General features: G+C 40.3%; 1 protein-coding gene across 4 annotated transcripts in view; it reads left to right on the top strand.

The window, feature by feature from the left end:
* Positions 1 to 24,470, top strand: part of EPHA3 (EPH receptor A3) — a 233,772-nt gene that overhangs the window by 40,982 nt on the left and 168,320 nt on the right. For 2 of the 4 annotated variants that reach the window (XM_063126827.1, XM_063126826.1), the window contains exon 2: positions 21,379 to 22,039. In XM_063126827.1, the coding sequence (XP_062982897.1) occupies positions 21,445 to 22,039 (595 nt within the window). In that variant the 5' untranslated portion in view covers positions 21,379 to 21,444. Of the gene's footprint in view, positions 1 to 21,378; positions 22,040 to 24,470 lie in introns of those variants that run through there. The other 2 variants (XM_063126829.1, XM_063126828.1) reach the window with 1 other exon arrangement.

Genomic DNA, 24,470 nt, shown 5'->3' with positions numbered 1-24,470 from the left:
CCTTGTAGGCCCCTTCCAACTCTGCTATTCTATGCTTCTATGATTCTAAGTAAATAGGAAATAAAATTGAGCACTGCAACCTCACTACTTTGTTATAGTTATGCTTCTTAGAAGTTTGGGGCGTAGGGAAAGGAATAAAGGCACTTTAAGTCCAGGTTAGATTTTCATTATTCTTTTAAAATCTACTCACTTTAAGTGTGTCTTGAGACTTTAGAGCAGGGGTGGGGAACCCATGACCCCCTAGATGATGTTGAACTATAATTGCCATCATCCCCATGCTGGCTGGGGCTGATGGGAGTTGGAGTTCCAGCAACATCTGGAGGATCATAGCTTTCCCATCCCTGCTTTAGAGACACAAAACTGGTAATGTTATTAAAGTCACCCAGTGTTGGAGAACAAAATAATCTTTCAGGCTGTTTTGCAAGGAGCAGTCAATCCAATCACTTTGTGCTTTTGTGTCTTCTTCTGTGGAGTGAATGCATGAACCGTTCTTCAAATCAAATTCTTGAAACATACCCAAAGTCTACCATCTGACCCTTTTCACAGGCTCTTTTCTTTCCCGTGCCTACCCTTTATTTGATTGTTTATGGTGAAAACCAAACAAAGCAGTTGCAAACCAAACAATGCTTAATTAACATGACAGCTGGACTGACTTGTTGAGACTTCCCCCTGAGTACTGACAATCAGTTTGTTGTTGTGTTCTCACCTTGCATCCCCTTCCCAGTAAAAACTTACACATCCCACCCTTGTTACATGACAAAGGAAGTTGTGATAGATGGCCCCAGACTGAAACCAGTAAATGAGAAGTCCCAGTGGAGCAGTTGTGGCTGAGGTTCTGCATAAGATACTGCCCCTTAAAACTCTATGCTGTAGTGTTCTCCGCAATATTCCTAGTTTGAGACCATTTCAGTTCATGTTTCGCCAGAATTTACCCCCCCCCCCCAGTTCACATATCCCAGATCTGAATACAGACCCTAGCACAATCTGCAATCAAATTTCCATTGCAATTTGCAGAAAAAAAATTGTTCAAAAAGTGCAAACATTGGAAAATACAGCATGAAAAATGTGTACTTTTGAAAAATGGATGTAAAGATGTTTTCATAAATGGGAGAGAAAAATCATAGATTACAAAAGTGTGCAAAATTGATGTGTATATATGGAAAAATGTACATGACAACATGCATGCATTTTTATGCAAAAGTCCCCCCCAAAAACATCGCAATCTGATAAGGACATGCATCAGAACAGGTTTGAGGTGGAACTCAGAGAAACCCAATAAACTATCCCTGCATTAGTGGACCTGGCTCATTATGTTAGAAATGCCATTTCACCAGCTCGTGTCACTGTTGTGGCATAGGAAAATACAGTCCTGGGTCTAGAATTGGGTCTAGAATCCCTATCCCCTATATGGGCTAACACAAATCTTAGCAATTAAGTCTGTATAAAATTGGCTGGGGATGGTAATTCTGGAAACACAACTAATCATAGGCTGCTGTCTCAGTTGAAGAGTCACAGAGCAATGTGTGAGCTAGACAAGCAGCTACAATTTGAGGCCATAGCTAGACCTAAGGTTTATCCCTGGATCGTCCAGGGGTCAAACCTGTTCATCTAGGTGACACACAGGGGATCCAGTGCTCAGGCAGGGGTGAACCCTGGATGATCCCAGGATAAACCTTAGGTCTAGCTGTGGCCTATATCACTCTTTGCAGGAAAACATGCAAGTTTTTTCTTTGGACATTACTCAGAAATTTGGAAAGAGGATATACAAGATGCTTACACATCCTCTATTTGCTGCTTCTAGGCAATGAATTCTGCTCCAAACCTTGTCCAATCTAGCTTTGATGCTTCACTACTAAACCTCAAGTCAGCATGGACTGAATATGGATATGACATGGCTCTCAGGGAGCACAGTTGGACCATTCGTTACTTAGAAGCAGCAAACAGAGGATATCTGATCTTTTCAAAATGTCATACATTCCAAGATTAGAGATGTCTTTGGAACCAGGCTCGGGTCTCTTTAAAGCCTACTTCAAAGGAAAGCTGAGCTTTACAAGATCCTGATTCTTATTTGGCTCTGATTAAAATCCAAGCCAGAGAAGAACTGGCAGCTTCCCTTGCCTCTCCATTTCCCCCTATTGACATCACTCCATTACATTCAGTGGGGGAAATTAAGATATTGCACAGGCAAAAAATATGATGTAATGCAGCCACAATACTACACACACACACACACACATTAGGAGATGTCAGATAATTTCTGAGTTAATCTAAAGTGACCCTAGGAGAGTTTACCCATCTCTAGTCAAGATAGGGGCACATTCATAGTACTTTTCCTGTGCCCACACCTGAAATTTTCCAAGAACATGGTACAGAATTATTCTCCATGTTACAGCATCATCACATGGAGGAAAATCACATTTGCTTACCGTTGCTTCTCTGCCCACGAGTGTGTCCCTCATTACTTCCTCATTTGAAAGAGGAAGTAAACGTGCATGTGGCCCATTCAATGGGCCGTTTTGATCGTGTTGCTTCTCCTGCACACTGCAGGAGATAGCGGCAAGTTTCATCTTTAAAAATAAGTTGAATTTATTGGGGTGGGTTTTTTTGTTGCACAAAGAAGGCCAGAAGGGGCAGGAGGTGCTCAGGAGGCAGACAACATTTTGAGACGGACCCGCAAAAATCTGTGAGTGCCCAGTAATGAGCATGCAATAAAATGCTCGTCTGATGGAGCTCTTAAGATGTCTGTATTTCAGATTTCCCAATGATAGCCATTGTGTGATAACAGGTACAGCCATTGTTTTGTGAGCCTTGGGACATGTTCAAAAAACCAACACAGATTGGTTAAATCCAGAATGCAGTAGCAGGAGGGCTTTCTTATCTCTCATCTGCTTGGATTCTTTCTAAGCATATTCTCCTACCTTATTCTACTTTTTAATTACATACTCAGAATGGCTTTTACAATAGACTGGCCAGGGAAGTCCTGCTGGCTGCGTTTCCTTAATGGCAGCTTCATTCAGTATAGATCAGGCTCCATTTTAGTTAATGTTTACGCATTATAAAAACCTTCTCTGGCTTTCATAAAACACATCAGGGACTCTGCTGAACATGCCACCCATAGAGTATCAGAAAGAAATAAGAAATAGATTGACTAGGAAACAAGGCTTATATTGTAGGAACAAAAGGGGAACCCAGTTTTCAAAATCATAGCTAGACAAACTACATAATTTTACGTTGCAGCCACTGTCTGATGATACCCCAAGTAGCACCCACTGCTGGTGCAACAGGAAGGTAGTGCTTCCTAAAGCACCAGAAATAAACCAAACCAGCAAGGAGCTCCACTGCCCTGTCCTGTTTTGGAAACAAGTGCCTTGGATTGTTTCTGGGGTTGCCCTCAGGAGTGCTAGCTTCCTATTTCTCCAGCAGTGGGTGCTGCTTGGGGTATCATCAGACAGGGGGAAATCGCGTTCCCTTACCGTCGCTCTTGCTTCCTGCTGCTCTTCCACTATAGGGACCAGAAGAATCATACAGGAGAGAAAGAGAGAAACAAGCTGCAACCATGTGGCTCATTCAGTGAAGTGGGACAGCGCCCTCTAGTGGGCATTTTAGAGCAAAACTTTGCGGCACACGGAAGGAAATGGTGACTAATTTTGTTATAACTCAGGAGAGTCGCATTTTGTTTGGACTATTTTACTACGAAAATAATGGCAGAAGGAGTGGGAAGCCAGTGGAAGTTGCGCAGGAGGTGGACGGCGCTGTGAGAGAGACCAGTGAAAATCTATGAGAGCTCAGTAACAAGAGGGCTATAAAACACTCGTCTGATGATGCTCATAATCAGTGGAAGTGCATGGACATAGGTCTAGTATTACATAGCCTAAAAGGAAAGTTAAGCAAATGCTGCAGGATTTTCCCATTCTTTGTGAAAAGTATCCCTCTCGAGGTGTTGTGATGAGAATCCAAACTAGGTATAGTGTGGGAAGATCTGGATTCTTCATCAAGAATTTTGAATAAGGGTTCTTACCATCTGAACAGTGAGAGTCACATAAATCAGGGTTCCTACTCCAAAGAAACTAGAAGAATTCTTGACAACCTGAAATGCAAGCTTTTGGCATGTGTCTTTGAACTGTAAGCATTGTTTAAGGAGAACAAGTGAGGAAACGCTGCCATTTCAGAGAGAGAGAGAGAGAATTATGCACATGCATCTTTTTAAAGCATTTCTTATCTTACAGTATACAGGGCTCGCTCCTGACATCTGAGACTTTAATTCAAATCAAATGAGTTTGGTGGTCTTGTCTCAGGCCCCTGAGATTGAGTCGTCTTTATCAGAAACACAAATAATTTGACGTGTAGTAACTCACAGGCTAACCTTTGGGCCAGGGAGATCCCATGAGACTAAGAGAGTCTGAAGGTTAAACCTCCTCCTATCCTTGGAGGAGCGTTCCTGTTCTGGTGCTGAGGTCATAGGCAGGGCAGTGTGGAAGATTGCACGGTTACCTACAAGAGCTCTGACTGGTGTGCAAATAGAGACTTTCATTATGGTCTTGTGATGTCTGTAGTTTTGCCATGGAGGTACAATTCATCAAAAAGTCAAACAATGAAATCTTTGTGTGGCTTCCTCCTTCCCCAGTGCTCCCTTGTGCAGGCTCAAACACAGAGGAAAGAGTTAAACACACTTGTAGAAACATGCTCCCAGCAGGGTTACAGATTTGTTTAGAGCTGTGTGTTAGTGAAGGGGAGGTGGGGAATCTCTGGTGTGCAGTTCATTTTTTTTCTGACCTTGATACAATATCTAATCAGTTTCTTAGTGAGAGCAGATTAGATGTTTTTTAAAAAATTGGTGCGATCCAATATATGGAGAACTTTGAAATATGAATCCCACGCCCCAAAGAATGTTTTACTTTTAGCCCATTTTAGACGAATTCTCCCCCTCAAATTGTCCACCTTAGCCTGAAGTATTTCTACAGGCAGGGGAAGAGCCTGCTATTATTTCAGGTGAACATTTGGCCCAGTTTATGTTGTAATGCAGCTGGTCACTTCTGCTTTGTATTTGTTATGTTAGGCATTAGGGCGAGGAATAGTATCATTTCGATGTGTTTTTGGTATACTGTTCCATTGTATATTGTGGGTTGACTTTGTGCTTTTAAAGTTGTGTTGAGCAAGTTGGGTAAAGACATGTAAAGATATTGTAAATACATAAAATCATTCTCAGTACCATTCTTGAGTCCCAGAGTTGGACAGTAACAGGGCCAGTGAAGGCTAGTGGATAAATGAATATGGCCTTCAGCGGCCTAGATTCAAATCCCAGCTGGTGGTCCATTATTATGGTGGAAGTGTGCTTTATGCTGACCCACCTCTCCCAGATAGCATCTAATAAAAGAAACATATAGTAAAAGAAACATTCAGTAGGCTGAACCCAATTTGCCCTTGCATGAATGGAAAGTCCATGAGCTGGCTCCATATTGAGAAGGGGGGGGGGGTAAGGGAGAGAATTTAATTTTGTTGATGCCCCCTTCCACCTGTAGCCCCAGCACTTCCTCCCACACTATTCTAGAGCAGTTTTTCAGGGAGCACAGAGGGAGACAGGTGAAAGGAAGAACCAGTGAAAATTGCCTCTCACCCTTTTTCCAGCAAGAGCATTCTATATGTAGAGTTATGCTCATAGAGAGTCTGGATCCAATCCAGTGTTTCCTTGCCCCTGCTAAAGAATTGTAGTGGCAAAGGGAAATGGCATCAAGCCTTTATTTTAATGGATATTGTTAAAGGAATGCCTTGGGACGTGTAGATGTTCTCCCAGAACATCTAGTTAAGCCCTGAGACATAAATCCCTTCATATGTTCAAGCTGAACATGCTTGGAGGGGGTGGAAGAATGGGATCTCAGCAACCATCCCCATGCCCAAGTTTAAATGGGACTTGTTGCTGATTTATCCCTTTCACTCCAAGCACATTCAGCTTGTGTGCATTCAGTGTCTGATGAGGACTTCATGTTTCAGTTTCTCAATCTAAAATGGAAATGTAATTCACAGGGTTGTTTCGAAGGATAAAAGACACACGGATGCCAAATCATTTTTCAGATTAATAATTTTACTTAAGCAATTAATTAAGCAGTGTTTAATTTTCTTTAAATATAAACTCTGCTTAAAGGAGCCTTTTTGCACCATTAAAAACTGAAGATCTATTTCATTCTCCATACTGATGTCCACCCAGTCCCTTTCTCTGTCTGCCTGACATTTCTCAACATCTAACTCCCCACTGATTCTTCTGCCGCGAAACTCCTACATCTGCCTCTCTCAATCCATGCATTTCTTGCTTCTACTTCATTTTCCTTTATCCATTTGTAATAATAACTTATTTCCTTTTTCCATAGGCTTGCTGAATTTAGGTTTGCTTGCTAATCTTGCCAGTCTAGCCTGCAGTCCCTAGCTACTTTTTCCACCTTCTGAAACCTTTTGTTTTGGAGAATAGCTGTTCATTTGGGAGAATGGCCTAGATGTGACTCTCTTCTCCCCACTTGCCAATAGAAGTGGGTGAAGCCAATAACCCTTCCCACACTTTTTTAAAGGGCTCTAATATGCTTAAAGCTAATAAGTTGTATCCAGTGGTTACACAAGCCTGTACAGAAAGTTGATGCCACTACAGAGAGTTTGGGGCCTATAAGGCCATCGAATCCAACCCCCTGCTCAGTGCAGGAATCCACCTTAAAGAATCCCTGACAAATGGTTGTCCAGCTGCCTCTTGAATGCCTCTAGTATGGGATAGCCCACAACCTCCCTGGGTAATTGGTTCCATTGTCATACTGCTCTAACAGTCAGGAAGTTTTTTCTGATATCCAGCTGGAATCTGGCTTCCTGTAACTTGAGCCCATTATTCCGTGTACTGCACTCTGGGATGATCGAGAAGAGACCTTGGCCCTCCTCTGTGTGACAACCTTTCAAGTATTTGAAGAGTGCTATCATGTCTCCCATCAATCTTCTTTTCTCTAGGCTAAACATGCCCATTTATTTCAGTCTCTCCTGTGTTTGCAGACCCCTGACATTGCAGTTCAATGTGATAGAGCCCACACAGCTTAATAGGGCCTCCAGTACTTCACAGAGATAGAAGGGAAGGATTGGTTGCAGAAGCTGCCTTCCACTTAAACCACCCAGAGAGCTTTGGCTATGGGGCAGTATATAAATGCAATAAATCAAATCAAATCAATCAATCCATTGGCTACAACCCAATATTTTCAGCAGAACCAAGTGTATGCCTCTATTTTTGTCACCACTGACTGTTGTTCCATTCATACTCCCAAACATAAACTGCATTTATTTATTTATTTTGGCTGCATGGTAGAACTCCATCAAAGGTATGGGGTCATCCTGACTATCCACTTATTATCTTATAAGGTGTCTATTAGATTAGAGCGTACAGATGACTTCCATCTGTCCCATGTCATATGAGAATATGAAGAGTCTGGCGGTGTCTGGTGAGCCTGTTTCCTGGTGCCGTGATAGATCCAGACAGAATGCAGACATGGAGGTTTTGAGACTACTCTATGAACAAGTGGTGGTGGAGGCTGTCTTTCTGTGAACAAGTGGAGAGAGATAGAATTGATGAATTTGCAACTGGAAGCATCTCTTGATAGTCTGCTGAAATAGTTTGATGACCTTTTCGTTTATTAGCAGCACAGTCAGTGAGCTCTTTAATTCTTTGTGATATGGCTTAGATTATTTTGTTACTGAAGCTATGTCAAATCCATACATTTTTGTCTTTATGCCTTACTTGAGCAAAGCAGTCATTCATACACACACATCCATACACAAGCACATATACTTAGGTCCTGATTGAGCCTGGGCAGGAAAAATAAGAGCCAGTTAAATTTGCAGTTGGGAAGGATTTTTGAGCATATTTGTGTTTGTGGCTCTTTAGTCATAGGACTGCTGATTATATTTATTAGCTCTAAATATTAAACAGCCGGCAGGATTCCATTGTATATAAATAAGACATTTGAGACCTGGAAGCAAGCCATTACTGATATAGCCAGCTGGTGCTTTTTAACAGTTTTATTTCAGCACAGCATTAAGGAATCTCACTGTACATTTGATGCTGTTTAAAATGACAATAGAAACATACCTACTCATTTGAGATTTCTGTAAGGAATTCCATTGTGTATTTTCAGTTTGAAAGTAGGTTGGATGAAATATATGTTGTGCACCTGTTTGATGTAACTGCATCCTTCTTTTCAGTCAGTAAGAATATCAAACTCTAAGGTTTTTCAAATGTGAAGTTTACAGCCACATGAAATTGTGATCATTTTTTTTATTTTGTCCTACAATCCTTCCATACTTACTTGAGTTTCTCCCTCAAAATCCCCATTAATCAATGGTTTCATTTAGCTAGATTGACATCTTTCTTAAGTACTGGAAATATTAAAATTGCCTTGCTATACCTAAGGAATGCATTGCTAACCTAAGTACACGCTTCAATGTACCATAAAATTAACCTCATTATAAAGAAGAACAAGGAAGGAAGGAAATTATATTCATTTTCCTTTTTATTACATTTCTTTACTTCAAGCTGATCAATTTAAGGGGTTGCAACCCACTTCAGAAAACTAAAAAATGGGGGAGTATATTGGCAGGATCCAACAATCCATATATGTGTGGGGAAGTGCTCCTGTGCACACACAGAACATTTCTATATGGCAGGAGTACCTCACACCTCATTGGGTGCCACTTTGGTGCGCTTCTCGGAGGGTATAGGGATCTGGAAACTCCTATGGAAGAAGAAGGACACCATACAGAGTATTTGGAAGTGGGACTGTATATGCTTTCAGCATTATCTAGTGATAAAAATAAGCAGTGTGTATTAGGATCTCTGAGGTTTGTGAAAGCATGTATATTATTGATCAGTGTTCAGTGTTACAAAGGTCTGAATTTCTCTACCAGTGGAACAAAACCAACCCATCTGTTCTTGATTTTGTGTTGAGGTGCCCACCTGTTGTCTTCACCTCTGACCCTGACATCATGCATTCATTAGATCCTAGCACAGCATTGTCTCCGGCATTCATTGCAAGCTGCCCGGCAGCTCATCTGCAAGGCGTTTGCACCCCTCTGGTGGGTCACAACACAGCATTTCGGAGTCACTGTGTTAAAGGGTTCCATGTTTTTTTTGTTTACCATTTGTTAGGGCAATTGCTTGGCAACAAAAAAGTGATACGATTGGTTCTTTTCTATTCAGCTAGAAAAATCATGATGTTCTCATGCAGGGCGTCTGTAATGCGAAATTCCCTTTGGAGGTATCGTACCATTTTGTATAGGAGAATTAACTGAGTAGATGTCAAAAGGCATAGAAATACAGATAAGACTGAATCTCCGCTCAATCCCCATTAAAAAAATCCTATTGAATGATATCAAATAGAGTGGGAAGAGTCATAATTCTGAATGTTATCAAGTGCTCTTTACTGTGATGTTTCTGTAGCCTGAGTGAGTTCACAAGGTGATGTAAAGTAATTAGATTGACAACAAGAATGCCATGCAATCCCCCCCTCCCCCGTTGCCTATTTGGAATAAGTGATGATATGTCTACTTCCAACTGTGTATCTGGAGCTTGTTAGCGCATGTAGCAATCTTCATATTATATCAATATCTTCCCATCCGATTGTCATTTTTCTTCTGATATTTTCTCAGCCGCATGTTCACAGTATGTTTTCTATGAATGTGTCAGGTTCAGTTAAGTTCAGTCTATATTTTGTCGCCAACTGCTTTCCGCACATAAGTCTGAGATGAGTATGGAGATAATTGGAAGTAAGTCATTCTGTCAACTCAAAGCAACTGAACAATCCTCTTGCAAGGAATTCTGTGTTTTGAATTACAGTTTAAATCTCTCAGTTGAAAAAGATGTACTTAAGCAAATATTTATACTAAATACTAATTGGAGTTGTGCTTTCCTATTTCAAAAAAATACCAGGAGTATTTTAAACATTTGTGATAGCTATTAATATTTACCGTTTCTTCTAATTATCTACACCAGGGATGGGCAACCAGTTTTGGCCTGAGAACTGAATTGGCCCCTTGCTGGGATATCGGAGGCTGTATGCCAGCTGTGGGCGGGGCCACTACTCAAAGTGGACATAGCCCCTGCTCTCCCCACATTTTCAAAGACACACATTCTCTTTCTCTCTCACACACACAATGCACTCCTAGTCGGCCTTGCACCTGGCTTTCCTGGGTGCCAGCTGTGCAGAGAGCACCCAAGAACCCACAAGGGCTGACCCACTTTGGAGGGAGGGCAAACTTCACTTCCGCTTTAGTTTGGAAGTGAAGCGGCCAAGCCCTGAAGCACCCCAAGTTGAATAGGGGCTGTTTTGGAGGCTTCAAAATGTGTTTACAAATCTGAAATGTGTTTTGGTATTATGTGTTGTCCCATTTGTAATTTTTTTACTATTAAAGATACGCCCCCCCTGAAGATGGCCCTCAAAGGGACAGGCTGGAATATGTTGCACTTTTTGTCAATAAATGTATTCTTGCATCCTGAGAACATGTTTCTTTTCTTGGTGTACATTCTTGCAAGGAGAATCAAGGCCGCCACTGCCCCTTTCAATTCTTCTCCTCCACTGCCTTCCCCTGGCTCAGGGGCCAAAGGGTACAGGTGGCACTGGCAGCAAATACTAATTTTCCCACTGGGGACTGAGACTACAAATTCCAAAATCCCCTGCAGAGCATTATGCTTTTCATTAGCTTGAATCATAGCTACATAGCTACTTAGGAAGCTGCCTTACAGTGATTCAAGACCGTTGGTCCATCTAGTCTAGTATTGTCAACACTGACTAGCAGCAGCTGTCCAGGGCTTCAGGCAGGATTCTTTCCCGTTCTACATAGAGATGCTGGGGATTGCACCCAGGGCCTTCTAGGTGCAAAGCAGGAGCTCTACCAACTGAGCCCTGGACCTTCCCATGAGCACTTACCTCTTCGGGTCAGTCTAGCACATACTGGGATCTTACCTTCAAATCTGGATATTCAGAACTAGGCTACATATGCTAAAAAGTGGTAGGGGCACATTTTAACCAATCAGTTTTAACCAACTAGTCTGTGCTTTCAAGACTGTGTACAAGGTTTCCCCTCGAAAGGATATTAACAAATGATCCACACAGTCATAGAATGTAGACACATTGATTGCAATTATTATACAATAACGGTGACAACTTTATCACTTCTTAATCTGAAGTGGTTGCTCAAGATAATGCTAATATCTCATCTCTGGTGATGTGATAGTAGTCCATAATACCAGCTAACAATGGTGTTGACAACTGTTGTCATGATGATTAATTTACTTAGTTTGTCCTCTAAGTATATTTTGCTAGACTTGAATTGCTTTAGGGCACAGAAAATTGATTCAGTCTGACAATTTAGCATTGGACGTGATCACATGGAGTTCTTTCATGAACTATGCAGTTATAGAGAAAGATTCCTGTGCTATCATTATCCATTCAGGCTCGGCACCACCTTTTCTGGAAGGAATCCCATCTTCAGCCAGTTATGAGGATTGTGTGATTACAACCTGATCTATGTGTACTTATTTGGTCCCATTTATTTCATTTCAGTAGGGTTTAGCATAAGTTTTCCTCCTAACCCAAATATGGTCCTTTTATGTAAAAAAAAGTCGTCCCTTTAATTACATATGTGTCAGATTAGTTTTGGATTCGTTTTAATGGCTTTTCTATTACAATTTTAATCGAGCTGAGCTAACCAGTTATTTTGCTTCTTACTATTTAAAAACGCTTGACAAAGACAAATATATTCAGATTGTAACAAGAAGTTGCTACAATGAAAACTTAGGAGGAGGGGTTATCTAAATATATGTGGAAGTTCAAGATAAGGATAAGGAATTCTAAGGAGTTGCAAGTAAAGTCAAGATTGCTGTGAGATAACCTAGACATCAAAGGAAGCTTAGTTTTTATATTGGGCCTGTTCAGAAGACAGGTTAAACTCTGCTGGTTAAGACTTTTGGTTAAGCAGCAGGGTTTAAGGTGTCTTGTGGGATGTGTTTTGCTAAACCCTGCTCACTCACTAACCACAGAGCCTGAAGTGTCATCTGAACAGTGTTTGTTTGTTTTTTATGTAATCATTGCAGCTACCATTTGATTGCTTCAGCATGTGATGGCGACATCATAGATAAGCTGTTCTTGACCCTACTCTCATCACTTCAGGCATCTACTCAGTGTTGGTGCACAAGCTGGCAGGTGATACCTGCTTGTTGCCTCTTTGCTGTCAGTGTGACTCTGAGAACTCACCCCACCTTCCACTTCATTCTGAATTTGTGACAAGAGTTCTATACCACACTACATCCAGTAAAACATCCAAGCGGTGAACAATACAAAGGGGAGAAATCATCCTCATCGAAATACAGATTTAAGCACATATATGAACATCAGCTTCAAGTTTGCAGTCTTTTATCAAAGCACACAAGTTCCTATGCATATCAATAAAAGGCCTCACAAAATGGTTACTGGTGCAATCAAAATAAAATGGCATTTATTTAATGTTTTATTAATCAGTACTTCTGCATTGGTGATGTAAAATGTGAAGAAGCCATGAATGAACTGAAGGATCTGAAAGCTCTGGCAAACTGCATGCACATTGTACAAAATTTAGAAACCAAAAATTGGAAATTTTACTTCAAAAACATACCGCAATAATTTGGAGCACCAAAATCCAGAGATAAATTTAGATGAATATAATTTTGGAAGTATCCCTGTTGGTTGTATTTTCAAATAGAGCTGTGCATGCCCACCCCCTCCAGATCCGCTCTGGATCCTGATCCTCAACTTTTGGATCGCGTTCGCTCCACTTTGGGATGACCTGCCTGCGCTCCGTGGCAGATCTGGATCTGGAGCTCTGTGTTTCCCCCCCATAGACTTGCGTTGAAAATGTCAAATGCCTATAACTTTTTTAGTGTTCAATTTAGAAACATGAAAATGGACACCAGGAGAGCTTCTAAATAGATCCTTAGGCATGGGCACTTTGAAGGAAATCGGATCTTTCCCAGATTTTTGGTGAATTTTTAAAAGATTTCCCCCTATTTACAGAAATGCATGTATCTCTGTTATTTTTCCAGATACACACATGCAACTGCCCACCAGGATAGCTAATAAATACATCTTTATTCATGCCGATTTTGAAGGAATTCGGATCATGCCCCAATTTATGGTGAATTTTCAAAAGATCCCCCACATTTACAGAAATGCATGTATCTCCGTCATTTTTCTAGATACACACATGCAACTGCCCACCAGGATAGCTTCTAAATAGATCCTTATCCCTGCCCATTTTAAAGGAAATCTGATAATGCCCTGATTTTTAGCGAATTTTTAAAGTTAAACCTAAATCAGAATCTTCCTCTCAGGTAACCACATCAAAAATGAACACAGGGAACTTCAAGATAGAAAATTATTAAACTGGGTGAGCGTACAGCACATAGCTGTTCATGGGATAAACAACTCAGACCTTGCGTTGCCACACTTGGGTCGCAATACTTCTAAAAACTTATCAAAGTGCTATAATGTGTTGGTTTTCAAGATGCACCCCCCCCACACACACACCCCTCCGTCACAGTTCACACACTCCAGGATATGCCCAGCCAGTAATTGTAATAACAATAATAATACTAATAATCACAACAACAAGAAGAATTAGAACAAAAAGGCTGTCTGACTTTATTAACGATAAGGGGAAAGTGGACGTGCCCAGTGGACTGTGCCAGGCCACCAGTCGTTCTGCTGGTCCTGTCTAGGTACCTGCCTTTGAGAAGCCACATCACACATCAACTCATGCAAATCATTGGCTTCCTTCCACTGGTTTCCCTTTGGAGGATTCTGATGACCCTCAAGGGCAGTGGGCCATGGGCACGTCCACATGCTGTACAGCACATTATCCACTTGCACCTCATCTATTCAGTTGTTCACCAAGGTTATGGTGGGTACCTTGCAGTGCTGTGTTGCCTATCTATTATTTTACTTTGTATATTATTTAAGGTTGCGTGTGTGAGTTTGCTGGGTCTACTGCTTCACCAATCCACTACAAACTGAAAAAAGTCAGAGCCAAAGACAAAGAAAGAAAAGTTACTAAGTATCCCGTTTTCCTTATTCCCCCCCCCCCTAACATTGGGATTGGAGGATGCTTCACATGGGCTGATCACTTATCATGATTGGGAGATGAACCCATCAATCATCGCTAAAAAAAGAGGGTCCACCCTCCCGCTTTACCCATTCAATAAAAATTAATTGCAAGCAAACCGCACGACGAAAAATTCTGAAAATCAACACAAATGACTCCCAATCTTGAAATGTTTATTTGTTGTTTCAACCGTCATGGTCACTTCAACTTTACAAATGCATAGGTAAGTGCACACAAAAACTTTACAGCACAAAGAAGTAAAATACAAAAGATACTAAAACGGTTTTTATTAAAAGGTGCCCACAAATATGTAAAAGTTAGTTTTAATACAAAGAATTAAAATAAGACACTAAGAAATTACATTAAAAGGGCCATAAATGTATAAAAGTGAATACTACTGATATATTAGAACATGTTAAATTTCATCATTACAGTTCACTATATTGACCTCTATGAATCTTCTTCTCAATTTTTGGGCAGCCACTGCGAATCTTGCAACTCTGTCTGTCACAAATTTGTCAGTATCAGAGAGCAAATATATAACTTTAACTTGATCATCACTGTTAGATATATCCTGTAACAGATTCAAAATATTTTTTTCCTGGGTTCAGAATACAGTGAGCAATATAACAAATAGTGGTTGAGGTCCTCTACTATTTATTTATTTATTCATTACAATTCTATACAGCCTAATAGCTGGAGTTCTTTGAGCGGGTCACAAAAATTAAAACGTTCAAAGTATGAAACAACAGTATAAAACCATAATATAAAATACAATATAAAAACTCAACCAGACAAAAACAGCAGCAATGCAAAATTACAAATTTAAAACACCAAGTTAAAATTTATTTATAGACTGTTAAAATACTGGGAGAATAAACTGGTCTTCACCTGGCATCTAAAAGCATATAATGTAGGTGCCAAGCGAACCTCCTGAGGGAGCTCATTCCACAGCCGGGGTGCCACAGCAGAGAAGGCCCTCCTCCTGGTAGCCACCTTCCTCACTTCCTTTGGCAGGGGCTCACGGAGAAGGACCCCTGAGGATGACCTTAGGGTCCGGCCAGGTACATACAGAAGGAGGCGTTCCTTCAGATAGCCTGGCCCCAAGCCGTTTTGGGCTTTAAATGTTAATACCAGCATTTTGAATCGGGCCCGGACCTGGACTTGAGCACCACATATACTTGAGCACCACATATACAGTACCTCTGTTTTACAGGTATTTTACAGTAACGGCCCTCTAAGTATTTCGAAGGCATAGTTTGGAAACGCAATGCCAAAAATGCCTTTCTAAAGGATGCTACTGGTAACTATATAGATAGTGCTCAAATCCGTGAGTTGATTTTAAAAGACGCAGATGTGGCAAAAATGATGATTTTTTAATTACTTCTAGATCACCTTGGGAGTAAAACTCGCCCACTTTATTTTTTATGTGTCTCTGAATCTGATCTCTGGGCCATTCTTTGAGAACCTGGGGAAAAGCAAACTGCATGACAAAAAATTCTGAAAATCAACACAAATGACTCCCAATCATCAATGTCTAAGCACAGTAATTTTCAGGGATCTAGCTTTAAAAACAAAGAAGTTATAGGTGTATTTTTGCCCAATGCAATCCTATGGGGGAAAAGTCCAAAATGGCGGGCAGAGCCCCGAAAACACACGGAGCACTCCGCAAATGACAGAACCGCTCTGCATTGCTCTGCTGCCCCCCAACCCACTTCACCTCCACCAAAGGCGGAGGCAAAGCAGGTCGCTCCGCTCCCACTCCTACGAAACGGAGCGGAGCACAGCCCTATTTTCAAAACTATGTCTGTCTTGAGAAGCATTCTAAAACACTTTCAAGTATCTGTAGAAAAATAGTCTAGAGACTGAAGTCCAGCAGTCATATAAGATTGCTGTGATAGTGGAACATTTAAACAGTAGGGTCTCCCAAGTATGTCAGACCAATTGATCAAATAGTCACCATTGTGTACCAGGAGGCAACATGATTGAAAGTGCTGCTAGGGTATGAAGCCTCATAAAAAGTCCTATCAATAATGAATGAATGTCTCCTCATAATAAGAAGCTGTAATTTACATGCCTGTAAGTCAATTTCAGCATTAAGAACGCTAGGATCATTAACAGGCTTAAAAGTCTTAAAAGCTCTTTTAGAGTTTACAAAATTATTTGTGCACCATCTGAATGGGAAACAGACACAAGTGTAAACTCTCTATTACAGATAAGATCAGAACCTTGTGTTGTATTTAGCAATGCTTCAATGTTAACTGCTAGTTTAGGGTGTTTTGCTATCTGTGCAAATGCCTGAAATCTCATTCTGCTATAATTTAACAGGCAATTTGGTCTTCATTACAAATTAATGCAGTGATAATAGCTCATTGCTACCCTTTATGCAGAACTTATAGTGGTGGTATTTGGTGTATATGCAATCCATATCTTGATATTCACCTCCTCATGTCAACTTGGCAAATCTAAAGATGTCAGGAACTCATATATATTTTAGTGTACATCAATAACATTACTCTATAGTGTACCCTTATGCTGATATAATAAAATAACTCTAAATGAAATTCAGTTTTGATGTATTAGAAAGCTAACATGGGATGCCTGTTTAGATTTATTCTCAGGTATAATTGCTCTCAGAAAATAAATAATGTACAAATGTGTTAATATCAAGAGATACTTGCAAGCTGCAATTAAACTCAAAACATGGAATCACTCAAGCAAGGGAAAACACTGGTTAGCAAGTGCTTAATAATTGCTTTAGAATATATTTCCTTGAGCCTCTTGAAACCCTGACTGAAAAATAAGATTGCACGTTCCAAGGGTGAGTCATCCAGCCTCAGTCTACTTCTCTGTGGGTAGGTCAGTATTGTGGTCCTGCCATATCAACAGCTGCAACACTATGGCTAATGCTAGCTGACATACTCACAATCCTTTGATGCTCAACCAGCATCAAAGTCAGAAGCACAAAAATAGCTGCAAAAACAAAAAGCAATGCAGCAACCAACACACTTGCCCAGAACCGCCTGATAACTCCACTGCCACCAATCAGTCACAAAGTTCCTTGCCGACTTCATGCCTCCATGTTAGCCATGCAGGGAAGACAATAATTCTAAACAATGGGTCTCAAATAAAACAAGGGTTAAGCACCTCCTTTGATATTTGCTGTCTCCTCCTGCTGCATTTAAATGTAAAAAATAATAATCCACAATCAAAAAAGCAAGGAGGCTGCTCAACCATCATCAGTGCATCATCTTGTTTGGCCCTTAGACGTTCTGTGTAACTAAAGTTGCAATTCTGTACCCATATATCTGGAAGTAAGTCTCATAGAAGTCAATGGAGCTTACTTCTGAATCTTATATCAGAATACAGTACTCTAAGGCTTATTACTAGAGATCTACCAGACAGATTTTGCTCGTCTTTGTTTTAAAGTGAAACTTAAGTAGTATAGATGTGCAGAAAATTTTTAAACTTCTAAAAAGTTCAACGGTCAAGCTTTAATAGCAAAATAGTATGTTTATTTGCAGTGGAGGCTCATGGTTTCAATTTTGGTGGGGGCTGTGAATCCATTCTGGGTTTCAGTCACAACCAGCCAGCTAACCAAGCTCAACCTATTTTAGGGATAGGGTCCAGCACTTTGGATAGCTCATTTAGAGCTCTGGCTGGTTCTGACTAAAACCCAGAATGGATTCACAGCCCCACTGAAATCAAAGCCATCAGCCTTCACTGTTTATTTGCTCCATGCCAAACAGCAGCCTATTGCTCTTTGGTTCAGTGCCAGTTTATTTGCTCTGTGCCATATGGCACCTGATGTGACATCACAAATTTTCAACCTGAAGCTTAATGGTAAATGATATTTCTAAAAATAACATCTCCCCCCCCCCTTTGCCAGGTTATTTGTGTACCAGACATGTGTTGCCCATTTTGATTTTGTTTTCACCTTTGAAAAAACAGGATTCAATGCTGGTTTTCTATATCACAGATTAAGCTCATTTTTGTTTTGTTTTCTCTCATTACTCCACCCCATTTCATTTGTGTATTGGATTGATTTGACTAATTTTTATTTTGTTTTCACTTCTTTTTTAAAAATATATATTTTTGTGCCGGTTTTGTATATTGATTTACCAGCCGGATTTATCCCAACATTTACCCCTTATATTGTCTTCCCAGAAGTATTACAGTAGCTTTATTTTAAACTTTTGTTTTAATGTTAATTATTCAGTTTATTTTAAAAATTACATCAGCGGATCCCATGTAAAGTTGTTCCAGTCAGAAGAGAAACAGCCAAACATATTTTCATCCAATCATTCTCAGACTACTAGCACCTGTGGTGACAAGTGCTCTACACTAGTAATATACAGGATTGTGCTGTAAATGCATTTTGAAGGCCACAACCCAATACTGAGTTAAGTAAGTTTAAACCCAGGCCTTAGCTAGGCCTAAGGTTTATCCCGTGATCATCCCGGGGTCATCCCTGCCTGCTCTCGGGATATCCTATGTGTCATTTGCATGAACAGGGATGACCCCGGGACGATCCCGGGATAAACCTTAGGTCTAACTAAGACTCCACTCAGAGTAATGGATCTAAGGTTACAATCTTGTACCTACTGTATTTACCTGGGAGTAAGCCCTATCCTATATAGCCTCGCGTGGCGCAGAGTGGTAAGCGGCAGTTACTGCAGCTGAAACTCTCCCCATGGCCTGAGTTCGATCTGGTTCTCAGGCAGCCGGCTCAGGTTGACTCAGCCTTCCGTCCTTCTGAGGTCGGTAAAATGAGTACCCAGTTAGCTGGGGAAAGGTAACCGCGACTGGGGAAGGCAATGGCAAACCACCCTGCTACAAAGTCTAGCAAGAAAACGTCAGCGAAAACAGGCGTCCCTCTAGGAGACAGCAATGACTCAAGTGCTTTGCAAGAAAAGTTCCTTCCCTTTTTTTTTAAGCCCTATCCAACTCAGTGGGACTAACTTTTGAGTAGACATGTACAGGAGTGCACTTATCTCAGTGTTGGATCTTGGCCTTCTAATTAAGAACTGCATAAATGTTCTCTTGTAAAAAGTATTCAAATACGTTGTCTGTATGACAACTGGTAATTCAGGAGACTTGATTGTGGACTAATTGTACCTGCTTTGGATAGAGAGAGTCTATTTTAAGTCTCAATTTATGTGTAAGTGCTTTTTTTAAAAAAAAAAACACCACAAAAACACACACAAATGTTTTACTTTTCTGACTACATTGAATTTCAGGAACGTACCTTTGTCATTACATTGTAACATGCAAGAATGAACAAAAATAATGTAATTCACTCATGAGAGAAATAATTGAGATTAGTGGATTATTGTTATTAGGACTGTGGTTTAAGTATAGCTCAATGGTGGGTTCATTGGTTGAAAGATCCAGTATGAAAAAGGGATGATGAGGAATTCATTGTTTACAAATTCTGATACAAAGTGACCTGAACTGTGAATCAGGATGCAATTATCTTTTGAATTTTTCATTTTTTCCAAATTTTGTGATGCAACTGTCACATCAAACAACATACCAATATATATATATTTAAAAATGTGTGTTTTAGGATAAAAAACATTTTAAAATGTGTACTTTGTGGTGTTTATAAATTTGTACTTTGAGAGAAAATATGTCCTCAGAGAGAAAATCGCTCTGAGGACACTTGGTGGAATGGATGTATGAACAAACACGTACAAAATTGACACCAACCAGAAGTAGACTGCTCCACCCATCCGTAGTGTGAAATTAATATTGATTAGGCTCCACATAATGTTGTTAGATTTATGGAAGAACTAACCAGGAAGGAATTTCAATTTATTCTGATGACACTTAATTCTATATAATTGCAACTTTTTTTTTATTTTCAGGAGTTCCTTTTAAAGGTTTGTATGGTGTACTGTATTTCATGTGTCCATTGTAATGTCTTCTAAATTTTGAATCCTTTTGCGTGACAGAGAAGTATTGAAGATGGACTTTTTGTAGCTATAAGATGAGACCAAATACTTTGGCATTTGGTTATATTATTAGAGATAGATGAGTTCTCCCAGCTTGTTTTCAGATTGAAAGCAGCGTTTATGAGCAAAAGTGAAGAAGACTTGGGTGGGGGGACTTCTTTTTTGTTATTGGTCATTCTACATTTGTTCATTGTTGGCGTTCTCCTTCTTCTCCCTCTTTCTCTGGCATGCTCAAAAATGCAGGGTCCCCCCACCCCCGCAAGTGGGACCTTGTATTCACATCTCTGTAGGAGGGAGACACATGTAATGTTATCCCTGTTTTAAATTGAGTATTATGAATTGTTGAGTTTATGTTCCAAAGCAAGGAATTATGAAACAGCAACACCTATCTATATTATACACATTCAAACAAGTTGAACTTCTTTTAAGTCTATCCAAATCATTCTTTCAAATCTGGGGCTGAGACAGGGAACTCAATGGAACTTAGATGTAACTCAATGGAACTTACACAGTAACTTATTGGTTTGCAATGTAAGTCTATAAGGAGATGGTATTACTAAAATATTTTCTAGTGTTAAAACAACCCGTGAAGCAAATACATTACTACTCATTGATAGCTAGGAAAAGAGCTAGGAAAATTAGACATCTGAACAGCTAGAGAGGGTTCTTTTTCAGACACTGCACATTGTCACTGTTTTCTACTATGCACTGTGTGGTAATCCCAATACTCATTGCTAAAAATAAGCATGGATAAGTCAACATCACAATTGCTTTGCATAGGTTAGCCAGAGGAGAAAGTTGAGAATGAGGTGAGAGACAGTACTAGGTCCAATTTTTTAAAGATAGTATTATATAAAATATTGTATGCTTTATTTAGGAATATGCAAAATCGTGAGAGGAATTTCATTCCTTCTTACCTTAGACAGTTAAGAAATGCAATGGAAAATATTTATATTTTGGTGAAAATCTTCAGTATTCTATTACATTTCTTTATTTGCCAGTCTGCCTAAGACCAGATAAATGGGAACTTCTGTGAGCATTTGTGTACTACAAGGGAGCAGGAAAATATCCACAACCCTTTTTGTTTCAAGATGGTATCTTCTATCACTTTTGTCCAAACTTACTCCCTCTATTCAAGTTTAAGTAGAATGGTTCAATATTCACAATGTGCCACAAGCCAAGAGCAAATAAAGGTGCCCCCAAACAGATATCTGTTTATCTCTTGGTATTATATTTGACTGTAAAGTGACTGTCTTTATATTTATGTTCTCAGTGGGAAGAAATAAGTGGTGTCGATGAGAACTATACTCCAATCCGAACATACCAGGTTTGCAATGTAATGGACCATAGTCAGAACAACTGGCTGAGGACAAACTGGATACCACGTAACTCAGCTCAGAAGATCTATGTGGAGCTCAAGTTTACCCTGCGGGACTGTAATAGCATCCCACTAGTCCTGGGCACTTGCAAGGAGACTTTTAACTTGTATTATATGGAATCTGATGACGATCATTCTGTCAAGTTTAGAGAACACCTGCTTACAAAGATTGATACCATTGCTGCCGATGAGAGCTTCACTCAGATGGATCTTGGGGATCGAATACTTAAACTCAACACAGAGGTTCGTGAAGTGGGACCTGTCAGCAGGAAAGGATTTTACTTGGCTTTTCAAGATGTGGGTGCTTGCGTTGCCTTAGTATCTGTGCGAGTGTACTTTAAAAAGTGCCCTTTCACTGTAAAGAACCTGGCCATGTTTCCAGACACGGTACCTATGGATTCTCAGTCATTGGTGGAAGTGCGAGGCTCTTGTGTTAATCATTCCAAAGAGGAAGACCCACCCAAGATGTACTGCAGTACAGAAGGAGAATGGCTAGTTCCGATAGGGAAGTGCTTGTGTAATGCCGGCTACGAAGAAAGGGGCTATGCCTGCCAAGGTAATGTTTGTCTAGTACTTTTTACCTTTTCACAGTGTTTGATAATTGTGTTGTCTGCTGTAAAGTGCTTTGACAAGCAAGTGAGAGGATAAGTATGTGATCAGTTGTAAAGGGAATTATCATAAATCAAATCTATTACTTCCTAGAAGTCCGTAGCCAAAGAATTAGCTGGTTAGTTTAAATTAATATAGCAGATTTAGCTCCACTGCTGCCCACCACTTCATATTCATTCTGGGCTCTTTTATCTCTTTATAAAAAGCCAACAAGGGAATTTCCATCAGGGGTCTAGACCAGCCTATCCCAACATGGTGCCCTTCAGATGTTTTCAGTTAAAGCTCCCATCATCTCTGACCATTGCTCATTTTGGCTGGGGCTGTTGGGAGCTATGGTCCACACATTTCGAAGGCCCTGTGTTGGCAAAGCTGGTCTCGATCCCAGACATTGATCTAGCTCCCTAGCCCACAGTCCTCCAAATTCCCTTGTTCTTTGATAAAAGATTCATTCTAAAATATGAATATTTTCTGTGTGTAGTTTTGTCTCATTTCTGCTTTCTCCTAGACCACACTTCTTTCTTCAATCCCATGTTTCTACCAGACATTGTGTCTTCAAATGCTTGCTTTTCATCCTGTTGCTTCCTTTGACTTCCTTGCATTATTTTTGACCAGCCTCTTCAGGCTTTCTCTCTCACTTCGCCCTGGTCTCAAGTGGTGTAGAGTTTTTCAGAACTCCATCTTTCGATTAACCCCTCATCTTCCTCAATTCCCTGTCTTTGCTGTCCTTTGCCTTAAGACTCTTTACCCACTCACCCTTCCTTCAGGATCCTTTTTTCTGTCTGTTTCCTACTTGGCATCATTCCTTTATCCCCTTGCCAATGGGCTCCTGGACTCTTTGCTTCTCAACTTCCAGGATCTCTTTCCAGTGCTCAGTCAAACTGCCAATTCCTCTTCCCAGAGACTTTGAGCATTCTCTGCTACTGTCCCAGTTCACTGCCATAAGTGCTGTACAATACAGGTTATATTATATTCTGTGACTGCACATGTGTTTGTCTCAATGGAACATACAGAATGTTCTACACTAAATTCCTTGTTTAGTTTCTAAATTCCTTCTACAGTTGTACCTGCTGTTTTTGGTTCTAAATACATGATGTTTAGTTTGATCAGCTTGTACACAAAGGCAGGATCTACACTACTGTTTTATAATGTTTTATAACAGTTTTGATATACAGTTCTGGTCCAGGACACAGTTTTCAGTTTTCAGTTTGTACACAATATACAGTTTTCAAAACGTTTTCAAAGTGTTATATCCTGCTTGGTGTAGACCTGGCCAAAGATCTGTGAGTGGATATTGTGCAATAGAGCATTCCTTCCCTCATTATGCTCCCCTTGCACTATCAAAAAGCTTCTCCTAAGGGTTGAGGGACCCTCCAAAATGGCTTACAGTGAAGCATGAGGGGGTCACAGCTGGGGGAGTAGTTCACAGAAGTTGGAGACCTAAAGAGAGAAGTTGGAGTTCCCACCCTCAGAAGAAGTACTTTCCACTCACACTCGTTTGTCTTAGGATCCAAGCCACAGTTCCATAAGTCATTGTTATCTTTATCTTGTAACGTGTACTGTAAATGTCAAAAGATTTAGGGCATGCTCCTTTTCAAGCTACTATCAGTCAGTGTACTTGTACACTGTGACGAAGTTACCCGAGGCCTGAGAGCATCAGATCACTGTAAGATTCCTGTAAGAGAGACAAAGGACCTTGGATTATCAAGACTATATCACACCTACCTATGGGTTATGGATGGAGGGGGAGGGTCACTTTCCCATTATTTAGGAACAGAGCAGTATGCAGCATAATCCCCTCTTATGATATAATTGTAATCAGTTTCAATTTAAATACTTATATTCTTGAAATGTGCCCTTTGAATACTTTGACAATGTGAGATGGAGGGTTTTATACTGTAATCAGATTTAGGAGTTGTCTAGGGGACATCTTTTTGGATGTTGATTTTTTCCTCTTTCTATCTATTTTATAAATGATAATTCCTAATGAAATTTAGATTATTTGTATGATTTCTTCACTTTTGGATCTTACCAGATCACCAAAACTGCCCCTTCTACTACATTGCTGTCCACCCCTCAAACTCCTGCTGTTACTAGCCTGCCAGACCGGTTGTCTAACTCCTGTGGCCTTGAGCGTCTCTGATCTAACAGCAGCCTTTTATTCATGCAACTAAAGGCAGAGCTGTCTTTTTTTTTCCTTTTGAGAAACACAACATGTAGACAAACTTCACCCTCTTCCAGAGCTGCTACAAGTTTCTTTGCTGCCACAAGTCAATTATAAGAGTCAGTGTGGTGTAGTGGCTAAGTTGTTGGACTGGGAGTCGGGAGATCCGGGTTCTAGTCGCCACTTGGCCATGGAAACCCACTGGGTGACTTTGGGC

The sequence above is a fragment of the Elgaria multicarinata genome, chromosome 5 (genome assembly GCF_023053635.1).
Source record: "Elgaria multicarinata webbii isolate HBS135686 ecotype San Diego chromosome 5, rElgMul1.1.pri, whole genome shotgun sequence".
Taxonomy (NCBI): domain Eukaryota; kingdom Metazoa; phylum Chordata; class Lepidosauria; order Squamata; family Anguidae; genus Elgaria; species Elgaria multicarinata.
The sequence above is the reverse complement of the archived record's forward strand: the minus strand, read 5'-3'. Positions and strand labels throughout refer to the sequence as shown.